This window comes from Oryctolagus cuniculus, chromosome 21 (genome assembly GCF_051225735.1).
Source record: "Oryctolagus cuniculus isolate XC-2025 breed Fujian yellow rabbit chromosome 21, ASM5122573v1, whole genome shotgun sequence".
Taxonomy (NCBI): domain Eukaryota; kingdom Metazoa; phylum Chordata; class Mammalia; order Lagomorpha; family Leporidae; genus Oryctolagus; species Oryctolagus cuniculus.
In genome coordinates this window covers 9,233,060-9,255,945 of record NC_142887.1, presented here as the reverse complement: position 1 = coordinate 9,255,945, position 22,886 = coordinate 9,233,060, and the positions used below count along the sequence as shown (strand labels likewise).

The 22,886-nt window shown below is 64.5% G+C and overlaps 1 protein-coding gene across 2 annotated transcripts in view; it reads right to left on the bottom strand.

Moving 5' to 3' along the window:
* SCARB1 (scavenger receptor class B member 1) overlaps nt 1-22,542 on the bottom strand; it is a 51,964-nt gene extending 29,422 nt beyond the window's left edge. The window contains exon 1 of one of the 2 annotated variants that reach the window (XM_070065680.2): nt 22,257-22,542. In XM_070065680.2, coding sequence (XP_069921781.1) covers nt 22,257-22,382 — 126 coding nt within the window. In that variant the 5' untranslated portion in view covers nt 22,383-22,542. 2 annotated transcript variants of the gene reach the window in all.
* Nucleotides 22,543-22,886: the final 344 nt, after the last annotated feature.

The following is a 22,886-nucleotide window of genomic DNA, read 5'->3' as shown; positions in this document are numbered from 1 at the left end:
AATCCAAGTTCCCCGGGCTAGCCTGGCGAATTCAACCCAGCGTACGTCTCCGCCCCACGATTTGGCTTCCCGTCCTTTGCTCCCCGGGCTAATCAGACGGATCCCAATCTGGCTTACGTCTCAGCTTCTGGTTTCAACTTTTCGCCCCCTATTCCCGGGCTAACTTGAGAATCCCAAAGTGGCTTTCGTTTCCGCCTTGGCCTGCCCCCCGCGGCTTCAATTTCCCTAACATTTTTCTCTACCCGGTATGTTTCCCTAAGTTTTCTTCCAACAATACTCCTCCCTCATTTCTCCTGGCCTCTCCCCACAGTCCGCGTCCGAGTCTGTTTGTTCTAGCTTTCACTTTCGCTTTCGACCTTAGAGATTTCTCCCAGCTTCCCCCCATAGTCCGTATCCGAGTCTATGCCTAGGCTTTCAATAGCTTCTTCCGGCACCTCTTTCGTCCGGCTTTTCCCTAGGCTGTTTGCTAGTCTCTCTCTCCGATATTTTCCCTAGGCTGTTTGCTAGTCTCTCTCTCCGATATTTTCCCTAGTTCTTCCCATTTCTTCCCTCCTAAGTTTCATATCCGTCCTAAGTTTCCTATCCGAGTCAGGTTTCCTATCCGTCCTAGGTTTCCTATCCGAGCTAGGTTTCCTATCCGAGTCACGTTTCTTCCCTCCTAAGTTTGCTCTCCGTCCTAGGTTTCCTATCCGAGTCACGGCACCACTATGTCGCTCCCCCTCTTCGTGGAGGAACGACACAGGACCCTGCGCTGTTCTTTCGTCTGCTCGGCCCTCCCCGGGTTTGCTGCTGGTTCTTCCCGGGTTGGCTACTATCCCTTCCACCTCCGTGGAAGGGCGGTTCCCCCTGGCCACTTTCCCCACTTCCGCAGGGGAGCGGCACACCGCCGGCCGGCTCTTCTCGGGGGCTGCACAGGTGTTCCTTCAGCTAGATGTTCCCCTTAGATGTTCCCCATAGATGTTCCTGGTGCATGCCGTCTCTCTCCTCCTTTATAGTCCTCCTCCGCCAATCCCAACTTGGCTGCCCACACGCCGAGTACGCTGCTCTCCTCCAATCAGGAGCAAGTCCTACAGTTTATTAGTTGAACTGGAGGCAGCTGTGCGGAAGCTGTTTACTTCTCTCCCAGCGCCATATTGTGGGAGAGCAGATGCATAGAATAAGTCCTAATTCGAGTAACTTAGTCTAGTCCGGATTGCTCCCCACAACACCAGGGTCAAACCACGTCCCACCCTAACAAGAGCTCGGCCGCCTTCATTCACGCACAAGAGGAAAGACACCGGGAGCCACTGCTGCCCCTCTCCTGGGCGACACCGGCATGGGGCCTCGCCAAACGCAGCTTCAAAGCCAGCGGCCCCCAGGGCACGGGCGTGGGGGGAGCAGAGGCAGCCAGAGGTTAGAGCAACTTGAAGGAGAGCGAGTCGCCCCGGGTTCTGTGCTGGGTCCTGACCCCTGCACCTCACTCCCTCGGGAGCAGGGGACTCGAAGCCCAGGCAGGGGCCCCGAGGAGGGGGCTTGGCCCCCGTGAGCAGGTCGCTGTCTCAGGTCTGCGGTGTGACAGCAGCACAGCAATGCGTCACAGAACGCGGGCCCCAAGCAGCAGGGCCCACGCTCAGCCCCGGCCCCCAGCCCCGGACAGGCAGGGCTGGCAGCCCGTGTTCCAGCACGTCCCGGGCACGGCGATTCGGATGCTGGCAAAACCTGGCAGGACTGTGCCAGACACCGCAGGGAACCACGTCGCAGCAGCCGGGGAGGGGGTGGGGCGATCTCACGGCACCCTGCTTCTGTGCCTGTTTGTTCCTAACAACAGGTGCTCACAGGTCACCTGGACGCGGCTGCACCCCTGCCCCACCCCAGGGAAATGAAAACACAGGCTGCATCCTCCGTCTTCTGGCCACGCTCCATCGACTTCTCACACCTGGGCCAGCGGGCGAGTTTTGGATCTCGCACTGTTTCAACACGGCTGACGGATTTGTTGACAGCAGCTTACAACGAGCAGAGTTCAGACTCCTGGCCTCTTTGAACAACCGGGGGATGGGCCAGCAGTGGCCGCCCCTTAGGCCGGCGTGTCCCCCAGCTTGCCACAGACCTCCCCACGCCCTGTCGCCTCCCACCAGGCTGCCCCTCCCGGAGGGGTCCCTGCCCTGGAGGGCCGCAGCACTCACTCATCCGCTCTGTGGGCAGAGCTGGGCTCGGTGCTACCAGGACAGAGAGAACCAAACAGGATCCGGAGCCTCGGGGAACGGGGCAGGAGGCGGGGAAGAGGACTTGCGATTGGCAGTGACTCCGACCCGGCAGGGAGAGCTCGGGCCCCCAAGCATCTGCGGGTGTGTACTGGCGAGGCCGCAGCGCTCCCCCCACCGGGCAGCCCCTGCCCAAGCACAGCCCGCGTGTTCCCTGCAGCCCAGTAACCGGGGCTTGCTCAAGAGAAACAAACACACATGTCCACACAGGCCCGGCCTGTGTGCGTTCCCAACTCAACCAGAGCCCGGGGCCCGAGCCGCCACAGCCTGGGGGTCCTCGGAAGCTTCACGGGCAGGCGGGGTCTTTGGCATAGCCGTTAAGACGCTGCTTGAGGGGCTGGCGCTGTGGCATTCCATAGGGATGCCAACTCAAGTCCCGGCTGCTCCATCTCAGGCCAGCTCTCTGCTGCGGCCTGGGGAAGCAGCAGAGGACGGTCCAAGTCCTTGGGCTCCTACACCCGCGTGGGAGGCCGGGAAGAAGCTCCTGGCTCCTGGTTCTGGCCTGGCACAGCCTCGAACATTGCGGCCATTTGAAGAGTGAACCAACAGATAAAAAGACCTCTGTGTCTCCTCTCTCTCTAGCTCTGCCTTTCAAATACATGTTTAAAAAACAAAAAAAGGGGGGGCCGGCACTGTGGCTCAGTTGGTTAATTCTCATTCTCCACCTGCGGTGCCGGCATCCCATATGGGTGCTGGGTTCTAGTCCTGGCTGCTGCTCTTCCAGTCCAGCTCTCTGCTGTGGCCTGGGAAGGCAGTGGAGGATGGCCCAAGTGCTTGGGCCCTGCACCCCATGGGAGACCAGGGGGAAGCACCTGGCTCCTGGCTTTGAATCAGCGCAGCTCCGGCCGTAGCAGCCATTTGGGGGGGGGGGGTGAACAACGGAAGGAAGACCTTTCTCTCTGTCTCTCTCACTGTCTAGCCCTGCCTTTCAAATACATGTTAAAACAAAACAAAAACAAACAAAAACCGCCACTTGGACGCCTGTGTCCGTCCTGGAGCGCCTGGGTCCAAGTGTCAGCTGCGCTCCCAGCACACCCTGAGAGGCAGCGAGTGCTTGGGTCCTGTCACCCACGTGAGAGACACAGGCTGAGGCCCACCCATGTTACAGGCATTTGGGGAGTGAATGGGCAGGGGGAAGGGTCTCTCTCCATCCCCCTGGGAATAAGTAACTAAATCGGTTTCTTGAAGAACTAGCTTGGTACAAAGGCAGAGAGCACACTGGGGGCAGCTGTGCTACGGGACAGGTGACTCGGGGAGAACACAGGGGACCCGGGTGCTGCTACCTCTCCCTGTGGGTGCCGGCCGCTGGGCTGAGCCCCCAGGGGAAGGCTCTGCGCGCTCGGGCCGTGGCCAGGGCTGACCGAGGGCTGGCATCTGACCCGTGCTGTCGCTCCCCCTCTTCGTGGAGGAACGACACAGAGTCCTGCCTAGGCTTCATATCCGAGTCACGGCACCATTATGTCGCTCCCCCTCTTCATGGAGGAACGACACAGGACCCTGCGCTGTTCTTTCATCTGCTCTGCCCTCCCCGGGTTTGCTGCTGGTTCTTCCCGGGTTGGCTGCCGTCCCTTCCACCTCCGTGGAAGGGCAGTTCCCCCTGGCCACATTCCCCACTTCCGCAGGGGAGCGGCACACCGCCGGCCGGCTCTCTCGGGGGCTGCACAGGTGTTCCCCTTAGATGTTCCCCTTAGATGTTCCTGGCGCATGCCGTCTCTCTCCTCCTTTATAGTCCTCCTCCGCCAATCCTAACTCGGCTGCCCACACGCCGAGTACGCTGCTCTCCAATCAGGAGCAGGTCCTACAGTTTATTGGTTGAACTGGAGGCAGCTGTGCGGAAGCTGTTTTCTTCTCTCCCAGCGCCATGTTGTGGGAGAGCAGATGCATAGAGTAAGTCTTAATTCCAGTAACTCAGTCCAGTCCGGGCTGCTCCCCACACCGTGCTGCTGCCCACCCGAGGCCATCCCCACTCCGCACCCCCACAAGACAGCCTTGACTTGGTCCGAATACCGAGGGGCCCCACTGCAGCCCATGGAAAGCAAGCGGGGACTGCGGCAGGCTCCTCGGGAGGAACCCTCCTCCTGGTAGAAGAGGAACCTGGGCAAGCCCTGCCTTGCTCCTGCTGTCCTGGCTCTGAAGGGCGTCGTGTGACCGCCTGATGTCTGGAGCTGTGGCAGCCATCATGAGGCCAGGAGGGCATGGCCAGGAGACTCAGAGACACCACCCCAGTGCCCTGCAGCCTCCAACCACTCCCATCTGCAGCACCTCCCACCTCCCACCTCGTGTAAGCGGGGTCAGCGCGCTCCGGGCCCTGCGAGGGCCTGGGAGGTGGGGGATGCTGCCCGCATCCCCTCTGAAACGGCGTTTTCTTTCAACAATCCGTCTGTGGGGCGGGTACCAGAGCTGGCTCCGCTTTGCAGAGGAGACAGCGTGGGTACCGAGGGGTGAGGCCGATACCTGCCCAAGGGCACGGACTCAGCAGTGGCAGGACGCCTTGAGCTCAAGTCTGACCCCAAAACCACTGCGCGCCATGGTCTCCACGAGCCAGCAGCTCGGGGAGGAGCTGGGAGGCGCACCGGGCCCCATGCCAAGCCAGGCACAAGCTCACCTCCCACCCCTACCCTGAACCGGGGCCTCCTGATGGGACTCCCAGCGGCACCTGCCTGTGCCCCTCCGGGCTGGTCCCCAGCCACTGTCCTGCCCTGTCAGGCGGTCAGGCACCTCGCCGTGGTCAATCCAGGGGGGTCAGGTGGTCAGGCACCTCGCCGAGGTCAATCCAGGGGGGTCAGGGTGTCCCCGGCCACACACACCATCCCCGGGTCGCCCAGCAAGGCTCGCCAATCAACCCTGCCCGCGCCCCGAGCTCACGCTGGCTCCCGTTTCTAACCGGTGGGAAACGTGGGAAAAACCTGCCATGCAGCACGCAGTGACTGAAGGTGAGCCGACAGAACGTGGCACCAGGCTCAGCCACGCCCCGTGCCGTGAGCCTGCGGCAGCTCCTGCCTGGCAGTGGGGCTGAGCACCGAGACACGCCGAGACCTAGCCCGGCTGAGTGGAACATGCTCACACCTGTCCATTTGAGATTTGGGCATGGCTGGCCCCTGCCACACCAGCAGCGTGTGAGGCTGGACGGTGGCCGCTGGGAGAGCCGGGACGTGCCGGGGCCCCGGCTCTCTCTGCTGCCTCTGCCCAGGGCCCCAATCGGCCACTCGGAGACCATGCCAGCTGGTGCCTTCCCCCACTGGGGCAGTGAACGAGGTGACCCAGGCCTCACCGCTGGTCTGAGCTTCCTCGGCTCGCCACCGGCCCCAGCCAACATGGCACGGGAGGCTCGCCAAGGCCGTGCACCACGGGGCAACAGCGGCGCGGGCCTGGCAGGCCTTCAAAGGCTCTGTCTTTTGCAAGAGGCCCGGTGGGTTGGAATTTGACCGTGGTCAACGGGCTGTGCCCGCTGTACTGTCTACACTGCAGCCACCGTCTCCTGCCACCAGGAGGGCGGGACCGGCTCCGGCTGCCTCCTGGCGCCTTGCCTGATTCTTTCGGCCTGGTCTCAGCCGTGCACAACACACATCGCGGAGCGGGGACCCGTGTTGCCGTTTCACGTGTACCGTGCTGGGCCACGCTCGCTGCCACACACTCACGGAATCTTCGCGCACCAAAGCCCTGCAGCCCTTCGACAAACACTCCTGCTCCCTAGCCCGCTCCGGCCCCGACACCCTGACCGCTCCAGGCGGCTCTGGCGACGGCGCCACGGAAAGCTTGGCGCCCCCATCCCGTGCTCAGGACGCTGCACCCCTCCCCCTCCGGCATCCTCCGATCTGACCGGCGCGCGGACGAATCGCCGGCACCTCCCGGCCCGAGGTACCCCGTGCCCTCCTCCGGCGCTGCCCCGCTGTGAGCTTCCGCTGTGGGGCGGAGGGCCCGCGCCGCCCGCCTCTCCCCCAGTATCCCACCCACACCCACAGCACCCCGCAAAGCCATGCCCTTCTCCCACCCCTGCCGGCCGCCCCGCCCCCTCGCTGGTCCCTCACCTGCACCCTGGCTTCTCCCCACCGTAGCCAGCGGCTCTGAGACCCGGCCCGGACCACGGCTCCCCCTGGCCTGGGGACGCGACTCCCGAGGGAACACAAAAGCTAAACTCGCCCAGGGGCCCTCAGACTCCCCCAGGGGCCCTCAGACTCCCCCAGGGGCCCTCTCCCTGCTCCCCATCGCTTCTGCCCAAGCCCCTGCCCCTCTCCATGGTGCCTCTGCACGGCTGTGCCCCTGCCTGGCTCCTCCTTAGGGGCCGCCCTTCTGAGCTCCTCCCCCGACTCGGCCCCTCTGTGCCTGCCCAGGACCCGTCCCTCGTGGGCCAGGGCGGCTGCTGTGCCAGGACCCGCTCTCCTGCCCACAGCTCTGCTCCAACAGCAGCACGACGCCCAGGGCCAGTGCTTGCACAGTGGACGGTGCTGGGAGTGGTTCTCCAACCACTGGCCAGAGTGGACCCAGCACTGGAGCCTGCCCCATCTGTAAAATGGGGTGACCACCCGAGCCCTTGTGGGAGCGACAAGGACACAGCTGGAGACGGACGCAAGGTGCCAAGTGCGGCTGTCGGCGGGGGCCGGAGAGCACGCAGCCGGAGCCTGTGCAGGGCAGGGACACCTGAGGCCCGCGCGGCCAGGGCCGGCAGCCGAGCCAGACGGCTGGTGCTGCAGCCTTCAAGGCCTCTCGCTGTGCCACTGTCACCGCTAGCCCCCCCCCCCCCACAGGTGGCCTTGGCAACTGCCAGCCACGTATCTGCTCCCAGGACACTCACGGCAGATGTGGGAGCATGGGGAGCGGTGAGGTCAGCCACGCCGCCCACGCCGCCCGCCCCAAGGCCCCCAACTCAGGCGGGGTCTCCCCTGCTGTCAGGGACTCCAGTCATCACCAGGACAAGGCCTGCGGGGCTGGCACCTGTGGCGGGCGGGCGGGCGGGCGGGCAGTGCTTCGCTCACGGGACCCCTACAGCAGCCTGACAGCACACGTTGAGCCCGCCCCCAGGACCACACCTCAGAGCAGGGGCCACACAGCAGCGCGGGGACACCACGGCGCTGCCCGAGGCAGTGGCTAGGCTAGTGCGTGGGCCCGTTTCTCCCCAGCCCACGCCCCCATACTGTGCTAAGAACTACAGTCAGAAAAACGGTGTTTGCTTGCTCACTTCACCGTCACCAGCTCCGTCACACGAGGACACCGAGGCAGGAGGCAAACTACGGCCCAGGACCTCCCACGGCCCCCAGGGACTGACCGGGAATCCACAGGCACGGGCAGTGGTGCCTGCCAGGCCCTCGCCGCCCACGATGGCTGCTGGACACGCACCAAGCGCCAACACGTTTCCTGTTTGTGTGCCCCTTGCAGCAACAGCCCTGTGAGGCTGGGCTGGTACCAGCCCCTTCTCACAGAGGAGGCTAGGCACGGGGCGGCCGCACGGCTCAGCCATGGGGCACAGGGGCCGCGCTCTGCCCCTGCGTGACCCCCCCCCCCCAGCTTGACTAGACGGCAGTCTGGAAACACAGGCAACCAACTCAATTTTCATTTCAGTAATGGCATGGGTCAGGGCCGGCGCCATGGTGTAGCAGGTAAAGCCACCACCTGCAGTGCCGGCTCAAGTCCCGGCTGCTCCACTTCTGATCCAGCTCTCTGCTGTGACCTGGGAAAGCAGTGGAAGATGCCCAAGTCCTTGGGCCCCTGCACCCACATGGGAGACCCAGAGGAGGCTCCTGGCTCCTGGCTTCGGATCAGCGCAGCTCTGGCTGTTGTGGCCATGTGGGGAGTGAACCAGCAGATGGAAGACCTCTCTCTCTCTCTTTTTCTCTCTCTCTCTCTCTGCCTCTCCTCTCTTTGTGTAACTGTGACTTTCAAGAAAAATACATAACTCTTTAAAACAATTAAAGTAATGGCACGGGCCAAACTGAACACAGCTGCGGCTAGGCCCAGGGCAGCCTCTGGACACGGGTAAGAGGAGGCAGGGCCTCTCTCCCTGCCATGAGCTCAGGCAGGTCCCTTTGAGCCTGCGTGCCTCCACTGTGCTGGTGTCCAGATCTCGTGAGCTGTGGCCCGTGGCCCACGCAGCACGGGGGCCGGTGCACGGCGGGCACTCGCTCACGAACACCCTTCCTGCAGGGGCTGCGCACGTGCCCGGCCTCGGAGGAGGGGGCTAACCGTGCTGATGGTGCCCTCGTGAGCTCAGGCCCGAGGAGAGGCCACAGGAGACGGAGGCGGGACAGGGATGCGGTCATAGCCAGGCAGCTGCCGCAGCCCCCCAAAGCTGCAAGAAGCCGGCCCCCACCCCCGAGCTGCTGGAGGGAGGGAGGCCGCCCTGTGGACACTGGTCCACGGCGCCGAGATAATTCACTTCTGTCACTTGCAGCTGCCAAGGCCATTTGCTCCACCAGCCCTGGCAACAAACGCGTCCCCCGAGAAAGCTCCGGAAGGCACGCAGGTGTTTCCAGCTCGAGGACATTGTTTGGAATGGCCCTGATGGCCCAGAGGGGGCTTCCCGGGCACACACCCTCCCAACCCGTCCCAGCTGTGTCCTTTGCCAAGCTAGCAGGGCAGGGCAAGGCCAAGGTCAGGGTGAGCCACGGCCAGAACGTGGGCTCTCAGAGCCATCGAGCGCCAAGCCAGGCGGGAAAAGCCAGGGAGCACGTGCCCGCGTGTGCCGTGTGCCGGGCAAGGGCGCAGGAAGTAACAGGAGGAGGCCGTGTTCTTCCCAGGAGAGATCGTCGAGGAGCCGCCAACCGAGGTGGGCCCTGAGCAGAGACGGGTGGGGGCCGGGGCCACAGCGCCACGTGGGCCTCCAGGGGTCGAGTGCCCCGTATGTGCCTTAAACGTCTGTGCCCACGTCCCTGTTTTATGCTCCCGGTCTGGCCTGTGATGTCACCTGGCTGTCTGTGCCCCGCCGAGCACACCTGCCCGGGGCGCCCGAGTTTCCGGAACAGCCAGAGCGGCTGCATTTGGCCTCGTTTTCTAGGGCTCCACCTGTGGTGGTGCTCGGCAGGAGTTGCCACAGAACCCAAGGGACCTGAATTTGAAAGCAAGGTTCTGCAGGCCCAAGGATCGGTCACACGCACACGTGTGCACACATGAACACACATGAACATGTGTGTGCACACGCATGCCCTGAGCTGGCTTGACAAGCTTCCCCTCCAAATCCATGTCCACCTGGGACCTCGAAAGGTGACCTCATCTGAAAGCAGAGTCTCTGCAGAGGACGTCAAGCAGAGACTCTCCGGACAACGTCATCCCGGATGCAGGGTGGGCCCAGAAGCCAGGGACGTCGTCTCTGTAAGAAACGGAGGGAGGGGCCGCCCAGGAGGACGCAGACCGAGATGGCGGTGCTGGGTCCACAAACCAAGGAGCGCCAAGGGTTGCAGCTGCCACCAAAGGCCGGCATCACGGCTGCCAGAGGAGCGACCGTGCTGGCACCACCAGACGGGTGAGAGAGGCCGGCACTGTACAGCAAGCGGCTGAGCCACTGTGGCGCCAGCATCCATATGGACACCAGTTCAAGTCCTGGCTGCTCCACTTCTGATCCAGCTCCCTGCTATGGCCTGGGAAAGCAGTGGAAGATGGCCCAAGCGCTCGGGCCTCTGCACCTGCGTGGGAGACCCGGAAGAAGCTCCTGGCTTTGGACCTGCCCAGTCCCAGCCAATGGGGCCATTTGGGGAGTGACCCAGCAGATGGGAGATCTCTCTCTCTCTCCCTCTCTCTAACTCCACCTTTCAAATAAATAACTAAAATCTTAAAAAAAAAGGGGGGGGGGCGGTTCCGTGGCTCACTTGGTTAATCCTCCACCTGCAGCACCAGCATCCCATGTGGGCGCCGGGTTCTAGTCCTGGTTGCTCCTCTTCCAGTCCTGCTCTCTGCTGTGGCCTGGGAAGGCAGTGGAGGATGGCCCAAGTGCTTGGGCCCCTGCACCCACATGGGAGACCAGGGGGAAGCACCTGGCTCCTGGCTTCAGATTGGCGTAGCGCTGTCCGTGGTGGCCATTTGGGGGGTGAACCAACGGAAGGAAGACCTTTCTCTCTCTCACTGTCTAACCCTGCCTGTCAAATAAAAAAAATTAAAAAAAAAAAAAAAAGCCCAGAGGCGGCACTAGGGAAGGTGACACAAGCTATGGTGCCACAGCCCAGGGCAGCCGTCCCTGAAACGCCCAGCCCAGGCAGGGCCAACGTACCTGCCACCTCTGAGCTCGCTTGTCTCCACCTCCACCCCGCAGGAAAGCAGGCTTCTATCTGTAACAGATACGCTGCGTCCCCCCACACACTGAAGGCCCCACCCCCAGTGCCGCAGACCTGTCTGCTGGTTAGGACACAGGGCATTGAACCAGGGGACTGAGTTAAAATGAGGGGACGAGGACGGGCCCTGGTCCCGGTGAGCAGAGCAGGACGCTCAGAGGTCAGCAGGTGTCTGTGTGAAGAGGCGGCCCCAGGAGGCCCCGGGGGAAGGTGCCAGCTGAGGGGAGAGGCGCTGGGAGGAACCAGCCCTGCCTTCACACTGCGAGAAAGTAAGGCAAGGCAGCCCTGCGGACCGAGACGCCTGCCCGGCCCAGAGCTCAGCGAGCGGCCCAAGGTCTCACGGCCAGAGGCAGGGCCGGGACTCAGACCCCGTCCACTGCCGTGCGTGCAGGCTGCCAGCACTGCACGCGGGACAAGGACACGTCCACAGCCCAGGACACAGCCATGCAGGGGACAGTGCCAGGAAGGGAAGGAGGGACACACAGGAGACCAGAGAGGCCAGGGACTCCAAGGAGCACCGGCACACACGGCCCCAGGGCCCCTGCACAGAAGAACGGAAATGCAGTGCTTGGCAACAGACGCTAAGGAAAGAAAGCAAAGCAGGGACCGGCGTTCGCGGCACAGCGGGCTACGCCATCACTTAGGAGGCCGGCATCCCACATCCCAGCATCAGTTCCAGTCCTGGCTCCTCCGCCCCAATCCAGCTCCCTGCTTGTGTGCCTAGGTGATGGCCCAAGTACTCGGGCCTCTGCCACTCACGTGGGAGACCCGGGGCGGGTTCCTGGCTCCTGGCTTCAGCCTGGCGCAGCCCTGCTGTTGCAGGCATTTGGGCCGTGAATCAGCAGGCAAAGATCTCTCTCTCTCCCTGCCACTCTGCCTTTCAAATAAATCAGTCGACCAATCTTAACAAAGAAACGGGCAGTCTCCCCTGCAGGGCCGCCGGGGGGCGATGGCACGCGTGTTCTCGTGGGCGCCGGCTTTAACCGTGTGCGTCTCTCCTGGTGTTGCATCATATTTCACAATAACAAGAAACCAGACTCTGGGGTGAAAGTGTGAAGTCAGAGGCCGCCGCGGGCAGCGCGCACAGTCTGGGAACAGACCCCAGAGAGAAATCCCAAGGCCTGCTCCCCATGCCGCCAGGAGCGCCCCGAGGGGCGGTGCGCCCTTCCCCCACTGCCCGAAGGCCAGATCTGGCCAGGGTGACCTGGCACGGGGTTTACAGCGGGACTGGGGCCAGGCAGGGGTGGGCAAAATGGGGAGAAGCCTCCCCCCCGGCACTGCCTCGGCTCCCCACCTCCGCCAGCCCGGTCCTGGCAAGGATGGGCCCGCCTCACACAAAGGCCGAGGATCAGAGCGGGAGATGCAGGAAGCAGTCGGGGCAGGGGGAAGGGCATGGCTTGTGCAGGCCAGGGGTCAGATGCGCCCTGGGGTCCGGGGCTGCTGTGGGTGGGGACAGACGCCCATGGCTCAGCCAGGTCAGCTCTCCCCGCCCCCAACCCACACAAGGAGGCTTTTGTGTGGGGTCTACTCCAGGAGGAGCAATTGGCCAAATCCAAGGGAGGAGCATCCTGCCAAAACACCGGCCGGCACAGAGGGCTGCAGGGTGGCCTGGACCGAGCAGGCAAAGCCGGCGAGGCAGCCGGCCTCGGACGGACGCTGACCCGACCACCCGAACCCAAAGCACCGTGCAGGCACTGCTGCAGGCAGGAGGCACCGAAACGCAAGCCGGGCACCAGATGAAGGCTGTCAATGACCTCGAACGCTCCCGAAGAACGTCCTTGTCCCAAGTCCACGCATCTACAAGGGACTCGAAGTTCAGCACCGGGGACAGGGAGCCGGGACGAGAACCGCGTGCTCCCGCAATCCGAAATGAACGCCCCGTAGCCGGAGCAGCGGGGTAGGAAGCACACACACTGAGCCACTGTGCACGTGGCTCTGCCACGGCTCCCGGGGGCCACAGCCCAGGACGCAACTAGGTCCCACCCAGCCCGGCCTGTGGTCACCGGGTGATCCCAGGGGACCGCGAAGCTTGGCGGCAGCAAAGCCTGCACAGGGTCTGGGTGCCGGCGGCGGAAGCCACAAGCGTGGAGGCGAGAACTGCCGATTGCTACATGGAGGCGAGAATTGCCAATTGCTACTGTAAGCGCCGGGCACACACCGGCTCCTCCACCTTCCTTGTGGTCCAGAGAGGGAAGGCACTTCCTGAAGACCCCCAGCCGGGTCGTGGCACTCCTGCCAGGGCGCCCGCCTTCCTGGGAGCACAGGCTCCAGCCCACCCACGCTGCTGGCAGCCCGGCGCTGGGGGCCCGAGAACTGCCAGACCCCGGCAGGCGCTCTGCCCAGGCCTCTCGGGCAGGGACTCACTCAGCACAGAGCGTGCCCCCTCCCCCACACCAGGTACAGCGGGGTGCGCCCAGGCCCCACAGCAGGGCTCCACTCTCTGCCAGGCTCCGAGTGGGCACTGCTGCCAACCCGTGAGCCCGGGTGCCTCACAGCACACGGCCGGCTCCTCCGCTGCTGTGGCCGGCCGGGGTCTCCCGGGGGCCACTGAGTCCTGGGCTCCCTGCCTGGCCCCAAGTGCCCACCCCCAGGGCTCAGCACACAGCCTGGCCCTGACGCCTGTCCGTCTCCGTCAGCTGCACCTCCTGGCTGTGCTGCGGCCGGGGTGTGAGCGGGCAGAGGTGGAAGTGGCCCCAGGGGACACAGACCGAAGGTCACTGGCGAATGACTTCCTGCCGCATCCACCCAGCCCCTCCAATTCCTCTCCCGGGTGCCTCCGCCCAGCTCCCTGCTCCCCGGCCCAGGCCCAGGCCCAGCCAGGAACTGCTGCTAACGACGGCCGTGGCCTTGAGTAAACCCTGCTCCCTCCAGGTTCTGGTTTCCTCAAAGGAAAAACAAAAGACAACTGAGCGAGGCCCGGCTGGGTCCAGATCTAAGGATCCGAGAGTTTGGATCTGCCCCCTTGAAAACAATGAGCTGATGATCCCCCACCTCCTGAGGGGTCGCAGACTCAGCACCAAATAACCCAGCAGCAGCAGGCGAGAGCGAGGCCACGCCGGGGGGGGGGGGGGGGGCGTGGCCACGGGCCCCCTGTTGCTTTGGTCACCCTTTCCCCCGCCAGCCAGCTGCCCCAGCCCCACGCGGGTCCCTCGCTGCCCTCCCTGGGCTGGACACGGCCACGGGACCAGCACCGCAGCGCAGCCACAGGGCCGAGCCCAGCACTGAACTCCAGCCGCCGAGAGCCCACACGCTCACCCGTGACTTTCCCAGCCACTGCGGGAGGCTCTGCTTACTCTTCGCGCTCCCAGGGAAGGTTCCCTGCCCTCGGGACCTCCCGGGAGACTCCCAGGCAGCCGGTTCTCCCTGCCGTGCTGCGGAACGAACGCCAGGCCTCGGAGGGGAGGGACCCCCGGCTGGAGCGCGTGTACAAACAGGAAGACGTTGTGGTTCTTGAACCCGGCCGGGCTGGACGCTGTACTGCGGACCCCCTTGGTCCCTGTCACCGGTGCTGTGATTCCGAGCGGGCAGGTGACAGAGCACGGCGCAGGCAGGTGGGGGCGGCGTTTGCCGGGGCGGTTGAGACCTGCTTCAGACACCCCCCCACATCCCATCAGGAGTGCCTGGGCTCCAGCTGCCCTGCTCCCAATCCAGAGCCCTGCTGAGGGCACCTGGGAGCAGCAGGTGTGTCCCTGCCACCCATGTAGGAGATGCAGATCGGGTTCTGGCTCCTGACCCCGCCCAGCTGCTGCTGTGAGCACCTGGGTAATGAACCAGGAGATGGGAGATCAAGCTCACGCGCTCTCTCTGCCTTTCAAAATAAAATGGAAGTCATGTTTTGTGAACTGGCAGCCGAAAGGGTATGGGCATCTGACGGCAGCCCCTGGGCTCCCGGGGCAGGGACGAGAAAATGGGACAGGGAAGGAACCTGGGGGGCAGCAGGTGGGCAGCCCTGCCCAGCCCGAGAGGCCTGCTGGACCCTGGAGCTCCTCTGCTCCCGGGGGGCAGACGGAGGTGCCCAGACCCCGCCCTGCGCCTCCCTCGGCCCCTGCGCATTTATCCACCCCCATGCCAGGTGATGGCCCACACCCCACAGACGGCCTTGATCCCCGCCTTGTGACCCTGGGCGCCTTCCAGCCGCTCTGCCGTCACACTGGGCCAGGAAGTGCCGGGGCAGCACCCAGGCTGCGGAGTAGAAAGGGGGCACTGGCCACAGAGCGGGCACGCCAGGCCCAGGCCCGGGACCCAAGGGTGCGTCCTGGGGATCCAGGCCTCGGGGGGCTCATGACAGCCACGGGAGGCCGGCCTGGGAAGTGAGGCACAGGGGTCAGGGCCAGCGTGGAACCCAAGGGGCCTGCGCCATGGCCCACACCTCTGGGGACCCCCAGAGTCCCACCCAGGCAGGGCCCCCCCCAGCCAAGCACCCCCAAGTTGGAAGCATCAGGAAGGAGACAGACAAGGTCCTCATGGACCCTCAAGCAGGTGAACGAGCCGACCTCAGAGAAAGCCAAAGGCCCGGGAGGGAACCATACAGGAAGCTGTAACACAGACGGGGCCGACGAGGGGGTGGCCGGGCCGTGTCTGGTTCAAGAGGGGACACGTGAGCTGAAACACACAAGAGCCAGGGGAGAAAGGCATTTCAGGCGGCAGGAACAGCACGCGCAAAGGCCCTGAGACGGGAACAAGGAAGACCCGTCGAAGGGAAAGGCCCACAAGACAGGGCCCTGGGAGAGGGGACTCACACAGCTGGGGCAGGTAGACCAGATGCCGATTCGCACGTTGTAAAGAGCACTGTGGCTTCCATGGGGCCCTGAGGGTGGAGAAGTGTGAACAGGCAGAGCAGGCAGCCTAGGACAAAGCGCCAGCAGCTGCCCACGAGAGGCAGGGTGGTGGCTGCGGCAGGCCCCGCCACGCCCCGGGGAGGACCACACCCCACCGTGGGCCACGGGTCTCCCATACAGCAACCCGTCTGCCAGCCCCACTCATGCGCTCAGGGAATCCTGCAGCTCCGAAGCCGTGCGGGGTTCCCGGGGCCCGGGACGCGGCGCTGGACAGCAGGAAGGCCCCGGCCTCGTGGCCCCGTGTGTGTGGGGAAAAGCGGACGGCGACAGGGAGGAACAGGGAGGTCTCGTGTCATCATGGTGCTCACGGGGGTCAGCAGGACTAGGAGCATGGGGTGGGGGCCTACAGTGGTGAAGGCAGGCCAGGGTGGCGTCTGTGTGTGAGCAGGGTCTGCCCCCAGACGCAAGGGAGCGGGGGCAGGACAGGGGGCGCGGTGCCTGCCAAGTGGCTGTGGGAGGGCGGGGCCAGCGTGGGAGGAAGGGGACAGACCCAGCGAGAAAGGTGTCGGGGCCGATGGTGCAGGCCTCCCGGGGGCCACAGGGGGGCTCTGAGCACAGAAGATGGCGGCCTCGCTGCAGCTTGAACAGGGTCCCTGCAGCCACGGCACTGAGTGGACCCATGGGACAGCCAGAGTGGACGCAGCGAGGTCAGAGAAGAGGCAGGTGCGGGGACCTGGGGGACAGTCACCAGTGCCTGGGACCAGGGTGGAAACCGGTACAGGAGTCGCAGACGAGGCCAGAGTCGGTCCCGAGGGTCCGGTGCGGGAAGCAGAGGGCAGCGCAAGGCCAGGGCCTCTGCTGCTGCCCACGGAGGGGCCTTGGCCAAGGTCTGGCGGGGGTGGGGAGAAGGGGAGCAGGGGGCTGCAGTTCAGGGGACAGGGCTGGGCCCAGGGACACCATTAGGGAGGGGCAGCAAGGACCCAGGCGGCGCTGAACACGTGAGCCTGGGTGAGCTCACCCAGGGGTGGCCTGGGGACACCCTAACAGCAGGAGAACAGCGAGCCAAGGGGCGGCAGACGAGGCCGAGGGCGGCCAGCAGGGCGGGAGGAAGCCAGGAGGGCCGACATCTAACGCGGCTCAGGTCCTTCCAGAAGCTTCCAGACAGGGTGGAAGACCTTCACCCAAAATGCCAGGAAACGAGCAGGGTGGGGCGGCCCCGTTCCTTCCCCTGCCCGGCACGGGGCACTCAGTGAACAGGAAGAAGCCCCTGTGCAGGGAGGGAAGAGGAACAAGACAATGGAGGCCGCTGCGCCTCGGCCGCAGCTCCGGGTCCGACCCGGGGCTGGAAGACATCCGCCGGGAACCTGCAGGGGGCCCGCCCCCGGCCCTTGAGTGGCGCCTTCTGTGTCCTTCTTGTTGCCGTCTGTGCCGGCCACAGAGGCCAAGGTCGCGGCTGACGGAGGGGAAGGAGGGAGGAGAAGAAAAGGGATTCTCCATTCGGTTTGCACTTTGAGTTTTGAGTTCTCAACACCGTAAACATGCTTGTCACGCCAGGGCGCCCTGTGCGTCGACAGGGCAAAGGCGTGGGCTGGGCACGCCTGGCGGGGCCGCTGCTCCCAGGACCATGAGCCACAACCCCTCCTGGACCAGCCGTGGGAGCCTCAGTGCTGGTGGACACGGGATCCCGTGGACAGGACCCACTCGCGGACAGAGACGCCCATACGGGAGCCATACTACGGCCTCCCTCGTGCAGCCCCGGTGTGAGCTGAGCTGGCGGGAAGTGATTCCAGGTAGCCGAGCTCACGGAGTTCCTGCGGATGGGGGAGACGCCAGCGCCGACCTTCTGGGAAGGTTTGGGGAGCGCTTCCCGGAATGCGGAGAAGAACGCCAAACACATGCTGGTGCCAGGCATGGCCCTTCCTGGCAACACGCCAGCGGATACACGTGGACGCGGCAACATGTGTGTGCATGCATGGAGAGGCATGATGACATGCGTGGGCACCTGTCCACATGCTTCAGCACGCACGGCCATACCTCAAGGCCCCCGTGTGCATAGCGAGACGCACACAGTGACGCCAGCCAGAAGCAACGGCACAGCACAGAGGAAGCAAAACAAGCACTCAGGGCACTAAAATTAGCCCGCCTTTCTCAGCAGCTGCCAGGGCCCGGAGCCCGGGAGGCCTCGCACGCGCAGGAGCAAGGAGGATCAAGCACCAAAGAGGAAGCCACAAAATGGGCTCAGGCCACACCTGTGACCCCAGCCGACTCTGACAGAGGCCACCCCCCCCATGACCGCTGGTACATTCACAGCCTCGTCCACCGCGTCCAGATATGGGGGTCCCGACCACGTACCCCAGCAGGCCCCAGGGGACAGGTGGGAGACCTGGGCTGGGAGGAGGCCGCCCACGAGGGCTTCACTGGCCGCACCTGCTGTGGGAGGGGCCTGGCTTTGTTACCCTGGCCCAGAGGGGGAGCTGCTGGGCATCCGTGCCGCCTGTCCAGGTGGGAAAGGGAGACAGGCCCGGGGCCAACTCGCAGCCCACGGCGATGCAGAGTATCTCACGGGCCAACCCAAGGGCACGCAGAGACTGGCCCGGGGCATGAAGCAGACTCCAGACAGGGTGGAGTGAAAGTTGCCGCCTAGGACATGGCACCCTGTACCAGAGTGCCTGGGTTTGGGCCCCGGCTCTGCTTCGATCCAGCCCCTGCTAACGCACACCCCGGGGGGCAGCAGGTGACGGCTCAGGTACCTGGGCCCTGCCACCCATAGAGGAGAGCCAGTGAACCAGTGGATGGAAGCTCTCTCTCTCTCTCTCTCTCTCTGTAACTCTGCTTTTCAAGTAAATAAATAAATAAAGCGTTAAAACAACAGAGGGGACCCAGCTTCCCTCCTGGACGTGGGAGAAGGGACAGACGGTGGCCTGGCAAGTGCACCAAGCAGCAGAGGGGCCTCGGCCAGCACCCTCCAGCTGGGCCCTCCCTGGAGGACACCCAGAACTCGGGCCACGCCTGGTTAGCCCTCAAATCCGGCCTGCCTGGCCCAGCTCCACGGGAGCCGATCCGCACACGGTCGGTCTCCTCATGGCCCAGCAAGGCCAGGGTGCGTTCCCCTGACTGAAGGCGATGACAGATGAGACGCACAGAGGGGCTTCGACCCTGCCTGGCACACAGCAAGCCCCCACCAGCAGACGTCATGGGGCTCACAGTCATGGCGGCATGTGCTCGTGCTCCACGCCTCCGTCCTGTCCCCCCACTGTGGGAAAAGAGAAGAGAGGAATCTCACTTCCCCACGCCTCTCTCGGCAACCTTAATCCCCGGGCCCCTCTGCCACGGGTTCCTGTGTCCGTGTCTAACACATTTGGCCACTCGTGGGGGAAAGCCTTGCATCTGATCTTCTACAATTCTTAGTTAAACACACATCACCTGGACACATTCTCTCCGTAAACATTATATACACAGACACATGTGTGCACATCTGTGTGTGCACAAGGATCAGACAGGGCACTCGGTTCCGCTTGGCCACAGCTCCGGGCCGTCCCCTGAGAGGAACCAACACTGTCAGTATGGTGTGCACCCTTCCACACCTTTTTATAAACTTTTACACACACTAACATTAGAAATACAGAGTAGTATTTGGTCAGGCGTGGGTTTTTTCAACATTTTTTAAAATGCATTTATTTGAGGGGCCGACGCTGTGGCATAGCAGGTAAAGCTGCGGTGCCAGCATCCCACAGGGGCACCGGTTCGAGTCCCGGCTGCTCCACTTCTGATCCAGCTCTCTGCTGTGGCCTGGGACAGCAGTAGAAGATGGCCCAAGTCCTTGGGCCCCTGCACCTGCATGGGAGACCCGGAAGAAGCTCCTGGCTCCTGGCTTCGGATCAGCACAGCTCCGGCCATTGTGGCCATCTGGGAAGTGAACCAGCGGATGGAAGACCTCTCTCTCTCTGCCTCTGCCTCTGCCCCTCTGTAACTCTGCCTTTGAAATAAATAAAAAAAATCTTTTTGTGCCAGCGCCGGCCTTTTCACAAGGCTGCTGTCAGCGAGAAAGAATCGACCCAGGGCCTTCACGTCCCCGTACTGCAGAGCCTGGCACGGGCCGAGCTGACCTAACCCCTGTCTGAGGGCTGCCGCCCAGAGGTGGGATATCCGGCCCAAGGCCTGGCCGGCACAGGGAACAGCTGGGCCCAGGCTCCCGAAGGCAACACGGCTTTCAAAATGCATCCCGACCTAGGCAGGAACCCGAAATCGAGGAACCCCAAGAGCGAGAGAACCCGGGACCATCCACAGGCAGCAGGGACGAGGGTGGGGAAGGCCCACAGCCGGCTGCTGGGGGTGCTCTCGGGGGCCAGCTGGGATAATTATGCAGAGCCAGACAAGGGGCCGGCACCGGGGGCAGCGGTGAAGCCGCCGCTGGAGACGCCAGCACCCACATCGGAGCGCGGGGGGCCAAGTCCCGGCTCCTGCTCATGCACACCCTGGGACGCAGCAGCGATGCTCAGTGCATGGTCTCTGCCACCCACGTGGGAGACCCAGACGGAGCTGCTGGCTCCCGGCTTTGGCCCAGCGCCATCTGTTGCAGGATCTGGGGAGTGAACCAGCGGCTGAAGGTTTCTCTCTCTCCCGCTGGCTATGTGCGTCTCATTGCCTTTCTAATCAGTTGATTTAAAATAAAGTTCAAACTGAGCCCACTTTCACAACTGAGACGTCTACCCGGAGAACAGGTTCATCCCACACACAGAGAGGCGGGGTCCCAGGACCGCTACTGTCCTTAGCGAGAGACGATGGGCCGCGAGCAGAGGAAGAGGCGCACAAGTGTGGGTCCACGCAAAGGAATTCTGCGCAGTGGTGGGGAAAACGCGGGGGGCTGCTGTGTTCTCACATGGAAGAGTTTCAGGCCTGAAAAGCAGATTTCAGGATACCTGTACACAGTACAGCTCAGTCTACACGTAAGGAACCCAGGGGGCACTGAGAGGCCCACAGCGCGCAGCAGAGGGCCTGGCCCTGACTCCAGCTCCCGCTGATGCACCCTGGGAGGCAGCGGCGACGGCCCAAGTGCTTGGGTCCCTGCCACCCACGTGGGAGACCCGGATGGAGCTCCAGGTTTCCAGCCACAGCCTCGGCTCAGTCGCGGCTGGCACCGGCATTGGGGGGGTGAACCAAATGACAGCTCTCTCTGTCTCGCTGCCTCCCAATAACTCCGCATGGAAAATCAGCTGTTTGCACTGGTGTGTATCCGTACACGCTCCCGACAAAGGTCTGGAGAGACGCGCGGATGATGGAGGGACTGAGGGGAACTTTCCCGTTTCTCCATGTGACTTTTTTTTAACAAGCTGATATTCACATCTTTTATATACGAATTTATTGAATTAGCCAAAAAGAAAAAAAAAATCAAAGCCAAAGCACAAGGCCTGCCATTCAATGTGCCGATGGACGCACACAGCCTGAGCCCACGCCGGCGGGCAGGCTCCCCCCGCCCTGGTGCACACAGACTGGCTTCTTCCTCGGGAGGCGGCCGTGGTGGGCAAGGGCAGGGGGCGTGGCTTCCTCCCCTGCCACCTTCACGCCACTCAGCCCCACACCAATCGCCTTGAGCCGCTCCCGCCAAGGCCCGGCGGGAGCTGAGCTTCCAGCCGGGAGCTCGGGAGACCCGGGGGTGCTGTGGTGCTCCTCCCTGGCACCCGGAGGAGCGGTGGGGAAATCCGGCTGTGCATGTGCGTCGCACACACACATGCACACACACGCACACACACGCTCACCACCGACACCCTCAACCTGATCCACGGCCTGAGAGTGAAAACATCCCGACGCCGCCGGCCAAGAATGGCGGGGCTGCCAAGCCTCCTGCCGCCCCCACGCCTGACCCAGGACACCAGGTGCTGTGTGCACAGGTCACAGGCGCTGTGTGCACAGGCACCACCTGAGGGAGAGCCTCCCCGGGGGCGGGCAAGGCACAGCCGAGAACGCACCGTGGACACGCGGGGAGGGCCGGTGAGGCCACAGACACAAGGCTGCGCCGAGATAACGCTCTGGCTCGGCTCCCAGACGCCGGCAGTGCTGCGCTCCAGCGCAAGGGCTTTTCCCGCCATCCCCGGAGGCAACGTCACCACCCACGGAGGCACCCGTCCCATAAGTTAGGCGACGGGGACCCAGCGAGACAGGATTTGTCAAACCAAGAAAAGGCACGGTGTGACCAAGATGAATCAGATAACTGCTCAGCCAGAGAGCTTGGGAGGAGTGCGCCGGCCGGGCCCACGCAGGGGAGTCCCGCGTGCACTCACGGCCTCCACTGTGCGCGGCGCGGCAGGGACAGGACACCCACAGGAGGGCAGCTCAGGCAGCAGTGTCCAGAGGAAAAGCCTCCACTCGCGGGACAAGTCCACATCGCCCCAGCTGTGCCCGGCTGCATCTTTGCAAAAGCGGGGCCTCGGGACCCCACCCAGGCACCTGCGCCCCCAGCTTGGAGTGCCCACGTGACGTCCTGCCAACCACGGCGCCGCACTCAGCAGGTGCCCAGGGCACAGGGTGGCCTCTGCTGGCCAGCTGACCGCGCTGAAAGGGCAATCAGCGATGGGCAGGGTTGGGGGCAGAGGCGAGACCTCAGGCCGTGTGTACCCAGAAGGCCTTGGGCGGGTGCCTGCCTGCCTGGCTCGGTGGGAATCCGGGAAGAAAAGCGGCTTAGGCCTCCAGGCTGCCCCAGGAGGGCGGCGGGGGAGGGGCGGGGGCGCGGGAGCGGCTTGGTGGGGAGGGTGCCTGGCCGAGCGCCCACCCGGGCACCCACTGGCGCGCACAGAACCCAGCACGGAGGGCGCCCTGGGCTCGAGCAGTCCCGCGGCCGCCGTGGGGAGGGGCGCCCTGGACAGCACGGTCGCACTGCTGACCCGCTGTGGGCCCTGGAGTGCTTAGAGCGAGGTCAGGACCCGCGGCGGCCCTCCAGGGCGACCCCCAGGCATCCCCTCCGCCGCCCCGCCCGGCGCCTCACCCACCTTGAGCACCATCTGCCTGATGAGCGGGGGCACGGCGGCGATCAACACGGCGCCCACCACGGCGCACAGCAGCCCCACGACGCCCAGCCCCGCGGCCGCCCGGCGCGCTCTGGCACGGCCGCCCATGTCTGAGCGCCCGGGGGGACGGCGGCGGGGGCGACAGAGCCGGGGACTCCGGGTTCGCGCGGCAGCGGCTCGGCGGGCCCCGCTCGGCGGTGTGCGGAGGAGCAGCCCGGCAGGCGGCCCGCGGTTTTATGCGCCATGGCGGGGCGGCCGCACCGCCCACGACCGCCGGGCGCTGGGATTCGGGCGGGCGCGCGCGGCGGGGGCGGGGCCTGCGCGGCGGGGGGCGGGCGGGGGCGGGGCCAGGGCCAGGGGCGGGGCGCCGCGGAGCCGCCGGACACGCCCCCCGGCTGGGCCGGCTGAGCGGGCGGAGGTCTGGGGCGGACCTGGGCGTGGGGCGGGCCTGACGCACGTGCGCCTTTCCTGCTCCCCGGCCTCTACGCTTCCCTCGTGGACCCTGCTCCGGCCGTCCTCATCCTTGCCCGCGGTGAGCAGGAAGCGACCCTCAAGACCGCCAAGGCCCACTGGAGGGTCTCCAGCGCCCACCACTTCCTCCACGCCTCCGAC